Genomic DNA, 6,810 nt, shown 5'->3' with positions numbered 1-6,810 from the left:
TAACTTACCATGCTAGAGGTTGCCTACGTCTCGAACTGGTATACCCAACCTGAAGTTGGCTCAGCTGCTACAGACTTCCTTAAGGAGGTCTAGGCCAACAGTCAAAAGGTGGGCAGCAATCCAGGTTCGATGACGGAGGCATTAACTTACCATGCTAGAGGTTGCCTACGTCTCGAACTGGTATACCCAACCTGAAGTTGGCTCAGCTGCTGCAGACTTCCTTAAGGAGGTCTAGGCCAACAGTCAAAAGGTGGGCAGCAATCCAGGTTCGATGACGGAGGCATTAACTTACCATGCTAGAGGTTGCCTACGTCTCGAACTGGTATACCCAACCTGAAGTTGGCTCAGCTGCTACAGACTTCCTTAAGGAGGTCTAGGCCAACAGTCAAAAGGTGGGCAGCAATCCAGGTTCGATGACGGAGGCATTAACTTACCATGCTAGAGGTTGCCTACGTCTCGAACTGGTATACCCAACCTGAAGTTGGCTCAGCTGCTACAGACTTCCTTAAGGAGGTCTGGGCCAACAGTCAAAAGGTGGGCAGCAATCCAGGTTCGATGACGGAGGCATTAACTTTACCATGCTAGAGGTTGCCTACGTCTCGAACTGGTATACCCAACCTTAAGTTGGCTCAGCTGCTACAGACTTCCTTAAGGAGGTCTAAGCCAACAGTCAAAAGTGGGCAGCAATCCAGGTTCGATGACGGAGGCATTAACTTACCATGCTAGAGGTTGCCTACGTCTCGAACTGGTATACCCAACCTGAAGTTGGCTCAGCTGCTACAGACTTCCTTAAGGAGGTCTAGGCCAACAGTCAAAGGTGGGCAGCAATCCAGGTTCGATGACGGAGGCATTAACTTGCCATGCTAGAGGTTGGCTACGTCTCGAACTGGTATACCCAACCTGAAGTTGGCTCAGCTGCTACAGATTTCCTTAAGGAGGTCTAGGCCAACAGTCAAAAGGTGGGCAGCAATCCAGGTTCGATGACGGAGGCATTAACTTACCATGCTAGAGGTTGCCTAAGTCTCAAACTGGTATACCCAACCTTAAGTTGGCTCAGCTGCTACAGATTTCCCTAAGGAGGCCTAGGCCAGCACTTAAAATTAGGCAGAAATCCAGTTAGTGGAGCTTGCGGATGAGACGTTCAATATGACCAGCTGCTAGTCGAACCTGCTGCACATTCACTGGCCCTGGAATGGAGGACTCAGAACTGAAGAGCAGAATAGTGTCTGGAACTGTGCTCGAGGCTGGTGAATGGACAGCGGTGGGGGGACCGCTGGACATTCACTGGCCCTGGAATGGAGGACCCAGAACTGAAGAGCAGAACAGTGTCTGGAACTCTGCTTGAGGCTGGCGAATGGACAGCGGTGGGGACCGCTGGACATTCACTGGCCCTGGAATGGAGGACCCAGAACTGAAGAGCAGAACAGTGTCTGGAACTGTGCTCAAGGCTGGCGAATGGACAGCGGTGGGGACCGCTGGACATTCACTAGCCCTGGAATGGAGGACCCAGAACTGAAGAGCAGAACAGTGCTTGGAACTGTGCACGAGGCCGGCGAAAGTACAGCAGTTGGGGGGCCGACCGCTGTCCATTTGCCAGCCTTGGGAACAGTTCCAGGCGGTGTCTAGCTCTTCAGGTCCAGCTTTTCCATTCCAGGCCCGGTGTTCCAGGCAGTGTCTAACTCTTCAGGTCCGGCTTTTCCATTTCAGGTCCGGTGTTCCAGGCAGTGTCTAGCTCTTCAGGTCCGGCTTTTCCATTTCAGGTCCGGTGTTCCAGGCGGTGTCTAGCTCTTCAAGTCCAGCTTTTCCATTCCAGGTCCGGTGTTCCAGGCAGTGTCTAGCTCTTCAGGTCCGGCTTTTCCATTTCAGGTCCGGTGTTCCAGGCAGTGTTTAGCTCTTCAGGTCTGGCTCTCCCACTCCAGGTCCAGATCTTATTTTTTTTGTTCTTCTTCTGGATCGTCATCATCGTTTCCTCAGGTTCATCTTCTCCTCGTGTGCCGTGAAGATTTTATGCTCCTCTTTTTCTTACCTTTTTTATGTGTAAGATTTTGTATAATGCATCCTATTGCCTCTCTCTTTCTCGCTTGCTCCTGTATCTGTTTCTTTAGGTTTTCTTGGTCCTCTTTACATTTTTCTATCTCCCTTTCTATTTCACTTACTAGTTTCTCCTCTTCTTCCTCCTGACGTGATGATTGTTCTTTCTGGGCCATCTTGCTTTCATCTTCCTCTCTTTGGGTTTCGGGTTCCAAGTCGAACTCTTTTTCTGACTCTCTTCTTGTATTTGATACAAAGTGATCACAAGGATCCTCGCCAAGAGGTGCTGCTTCTGGTTCATGTAGATTCTCCTCTTCCTTTTCGCCAGTCTGCTCCCTTTCATCAGGACCCGTCAGACATTCTTCGATGCCCAACGTCTGTGCAAGTTGTTGCATCATGCGTTCCATTTCCTCTCTGTTTCTCTGACGCTCCAGTACCTGTTTCCACTGGTTGTCTTGCTCCTCCTTAAGTTTTTCTATTTCCTTTCTGATTTCACTTTGTATGCTCACTGCTTCTTCCTCTTCACATGCTGCTTGTTCTTTGTCCTTTTCCATACGCATATCCTGCTGGTTGCTCAACTCTTCCTTGAAGTCATTTAACGCCTTTTCCATTTCCGTTTTCCTCTTCTGATTTTCCTCTATCAACTCAATGACCTCATTTTCCAAAACTTGAATAGTTTGTTCATATTCCATTTTTTCTTTTTCAAACTGTTCCTTCTCCTCGTCCTTTTCCATATTCATAGACTGGAGGTGGTTCAAATCTTCTTTGAGGTCATTTACTTCCTTTTCCTGTTCCGTTTTCCTCATCTGGTTTTCCTCTATCAACTCAATGACCTCATTTTCCAAAACTTGAATAGTTTGTTCATATTCCATTTTTTCTTTTTCAAACTGTTCCTTCTCCTCGTCCTTTTCCATATTCATAGACTGGAGGTGGTTCAATTCTTCTTTGAGGTCATTTAACCTTTTCCTGTTCCGTTTTCCTCATCTGGTTTTCCTCTATCAACTCAATGACCTCATTTTCCAAAACTTGAATCATGTATTCATACTCCATTTTCTTTCTCAAACCGTTCCATCTCCTGGTTCTTTTCCATATTAACCTCCATTTCTGTTTCTCTCTTCTGATTTTCTTCCATCAATTGGATGATCTCATTTTCCAAAACTTGAATCATGTATTCATACTCCATTTTTCTTTCTCAAACCGTTCCATCTCCTGGTTCTTTTCCATATGCATAACCTCCATTTCTGTTTCTTTCTTCTGATTTTCTTCCATCAATTGGATGATCTCATTTTCTAAAACTTGCATCGTTGTCCCACATTCGATTACTTCTTTTTTGAACAGGCCCATTTCCTCGTCCTTTTCAATATTCATATCCTGCAAATTTCTCAGTTCTTCTTTGAGGTCATTTACTTCCTTTTGCGTTTCCATTTTCCTCTTCTGATTTTCCTCTATCAACTCAATTACCTCATTTTCTAAAACTTGAATCGTGTGTTCATACTCCATTTTTTCTTTCTCAAACCGTTCCATCTCCTGGGTCTTTTCCCTATGCATAACCTCCATTTCTGTTTCTCTCTTCTGAGTTTCTTCCATCAATTGGATGATCTCATTTTCCAAAACTTGAATCGTTGTCCCACATTCAATTACTTCTTTTTTGAGCAGGCCCATCTCCTCGTCCTTTTCAATATTCATATCCAGCAAGTTTCTCAGTTCTTCTTTTAGGTCATTTACTTCCTTTTCCATTTCCATTTTCCTCTTCTGATTTTCATCCATCAACTGGATCACCTCATTTTCCAAACCATGAATCGTTTTTCCACATTCGAGTACTTCTTTTTTAAACTGTTCCATCTTCTCGTCCTTTTCCATATTCAGAGATTGGAGGTTGATCAACTCTTCTTTGAGGTTATTTATTTCCTTTTCCTTTTCCATTGTCCTCTCCTGATTCTCCTCCATCAACTCGATGACCTCGTTTTCCAAACCATGGATCGTTTTTCGGCATTCAATGACTTCTTTTTTAAACAGTTCTATTTCCTCGTGCTTTTCCATATTCACATCCTGCAGGTTGCTCAGTTCTTCTTTGAGTTCGTTCATTTCCTTTTCCAATTTAGTTTCCATGCTCTTCTTTTCTTCAATCAAGTTGAGGACGTCATTTTCCAAAAAGTGAATCGTTTTCTGCATTCCATGATTTCTTGTTGAAACAGTTCCTTCTCTTCCTCCTTTTCCATATTCACAGACTGGAGGCTGCTCAGTTCTTCTTTGAGGTCATTTCTCTCTTTCTCCATTTCAGCTTTTCTTTTCCGATGTTCTTCTTTCAAGTCGATGACATTCTCCTCCAGACCTTGAATTTTCTCTTCATATTCAATTATTTCTTGTTGAAACCTTTCAGCCTCCAAGTCCTTTTCCTTATTCAGGTCCTGCTGGTCACGGAGCTCATGCCTAAGGTCATTTACTTTGGTATCCATTTCATTTTTAATTTTCTTGTTTTCATCAACTAAATTCAGGACTGTGTTCTGCAAATCTTGTATTTTCTCCTCCTTTTCAGTCACCTCGTGTTTCAACCTTTCAATCTTTACGTCCTTTTCCATATTCGTATCCTGTTGGTTACTCAGTCTCTGCTTGAGGTCATCAACTTCCTTTTCCAATTCCGTTTTAATTTTTTCTTTTTGTTTCACTAAGTCCCGAGCTTCCCTCTCCAAATCTTCTATCTTCTCATGCTTTTCTGTATTTTCTTTCTTCATATGGGCAATATTTATGTCGTTTTCAGTATTTCGTCCGCGGAGATCACTCAGCTCCTTCTGCAAACCGGTAATTATCTTTTCACGTTGAATGTTGCTTTCTTTCAGATTTTCTGTCAGTCTGCCCTTGACCATATTTTCACTCTGAAGATTTCTGATCTCCTCCGTTAGATCGCGATTTTGGATTTCCTTTTCTGTTTTCAGGTTCCTGATGTCGTCTGCCGCAGTCTGGATTTCCATCTCAAAACCGCCTATTATCTTTTTAAATTCTTTCTCCTCTTGAGATCGCTCCAGTTGTTCCATCCTTGCTTTGAAATTATCAGTAACCTTTCGTCTCAGCCCGTCGATGTCTGCAGTCATTTGGTCGAAGAAGTTCTCTTTTTCCAGCAGCGTTGCTCGCAAGCGAGAATTTTCGCTTCGGAGCAGCTGAACTTCCATTCCGAGATCGTCAAATTTCCTTTCGTAAACCTCCTTCAATGCCAATTGTGGGTTGTTGTCCTCCTCCTGTCTGGGTGGTGACAGATCAGTCGTTCCATTCCGCAAAGAATTGATTTTCCGTCCGGTATTTACAAGAGTAAAAACTGTTCCGAGGAACAGAGCCAATTTTAAAACAATATTACTACGGCGATTCTCGTAGCCACAAATATCGTCGATGATATTACCACGGCGAATCCCGTGGTCGCAAGTGTTATTATCAATAATATTACCACGGCGAATCCCGTGGTCGCAAGTGTTGTTATCAATAATATTACTACGACGAATCCCGTAGCCACAAATAATATGAATTTGCCTAAGCAAAGCCATTTTCACAAAGTTAACAATACTGCATATGAAAGTACTCATGATGAGATGTACCTAACACACGCTCGAGACGAAAGCATAGTTTCAGAATCTGCCACTTTCTTAGATGTGGGGTTTCCCAGGATTTGTCTGGGCTTACCCGGAATCCGCGAGTCCTCGCGGTGCCTTGCGTGTTCAGAGAGACGAAGATGATTTGCGGACTCCAGTTTGGCTTCAGGGTTTGGGTGGTGCTTAAAGGCGTTTTTACGGAGGAGATGCTTATGATTTGAGCCTTACGAGATCTTCAGGAATTCCTCTTCACGCCTGGAAGACGTCGAGTCCAGAGACTAACAGGAAAATGGCTTCAGCGCTTGCTTCAAGGAGGAGTTCCGGAGACTTCTAAATCCTTCAGAGTCATAATTGCTTCAGAGATCTTGCACTGGGATTAATTACACACACACACACACACACATACTTTGTATATATATATATATATATATATATATATATATATATATATATATATATACATACATATATATGTATATGTATGTGTGTGTGTGTATGTATATATATATATATATATATATATATATATATATATATATATATATATATATATATATATATATATATATATATATATATATATATATATTATATGAAGATAAAAAGGCCCATAAAACACACACACATATATATATATATATATATATATATATATATATATATATATATATATATACTATATATATATATATATATATATATATATTACATGAAGATAAAAAGGCCCATAAAACACTATCTGAATAAACCATATATTTCACACTTCCCTCCATACTGGTAAAGGAAATGCTCGAAATATATGGTTGCAACGTTCAAATAGTGTATATATTTTTATCTTCATATTATACTCTAGTATTGCAGTAAAGACATTCATATTGTATTGTTACGTGAACCGAGGTTTTATAAGAAAACACAGGATCTAGATAAATATATATTATGCTCTATATATCGACAGCTATACATATATATAACATATATACAGGATTTGCTATAAAATAGATTTATATATATATAAACAAAAAAAAGGCCATAAAAATATATCCGCCACATGAAACACAAAAATAAACAATATTACTATATATCAAAAGGAATACCAGCTGACTTTTACAAAAAAGCCATCTCCAGCGAATTTTCAAACTAACGAAAAATACAATATCAACGTCAAGCTTCTCGTAAAAAAAAAAAAAAAAAAAAAAAACTG

General features: G+C 41.3%; 3 protein-coding genes across 3 annotated transcripts; all 3 read right to left on the bottom strand.

The window, feature by feature from the left end:
* Positions 1–1,116: 1,116 nt before the first annotated feature.
* Positions 1,117–2,945, bottom strand: LOC136851856 (golgin subfamily A member 6-like protein 7). The gene is made up of 2 exons (XM_067126169.1): positions 2,027–2,945; positions 1,117–1,187 (listed from the first exon to the last, which is right to left on the bottom strand). Exons 1-2 carry the CDS (start codon positions 2,943–2,945, stop codon positions 1,117–1,119), a joined length of 990 nt encoding a protein of 329 aa, XP_066982270.1.
* A 250-nt stretch (positions 2,946–3,195) lies between these two features.
* Positions 3,196–4,140, bottom strand: LOC136851855 (putative leucine-rich repeat-containing protein DDB_G0290503). Its single transcript, XM_067126168.1, has one exon. It carries the CDS (start codon positions 4,138–4,140, stop codon positions 3,196–3,198), a length of 945 nt encoding a protein of 314 aa, XP_066982269.1.
* Positions 4,141–4,157: 17 nt separating this feature from the next.
* On the bottom strand, positions 4,158–5,564 carry LOC136851854 (putative leucine-rich repeat-containing protein DDB_G0290503). The gene has a single exon (XM_067126167.1). The coding sequence runs from the start codon at positions 5,562–5,564 to the stop codon at positions 4,158–4,160; it is 1,407 nt and encodes a 468-aa protein (XP_066982268.1).
* Between the last annotated feature and the right edge of the window lie 1,246 nt (positions 5,565–6,810).

This window comes from Macrobrachium rosenbergii, chromosome 24, assembly GCF_040412425.1.
Source record: "Macrobrachium rosenbergii isolate ZJJX-2024 chromosome 24, ASM4041242v1, whole genome shotgun sequence".
NCBI lineage: Eukaryota > Metazoa > Arthropoda > Malacostraca > Decapoda > Palaemonidae > Macrobrachium > Macrobrachium rosenbergii.
Note: the sequence above shows the minus strand (reverse complement) of the source record. Positions and strands in the feature narration are given on the sequence as shown.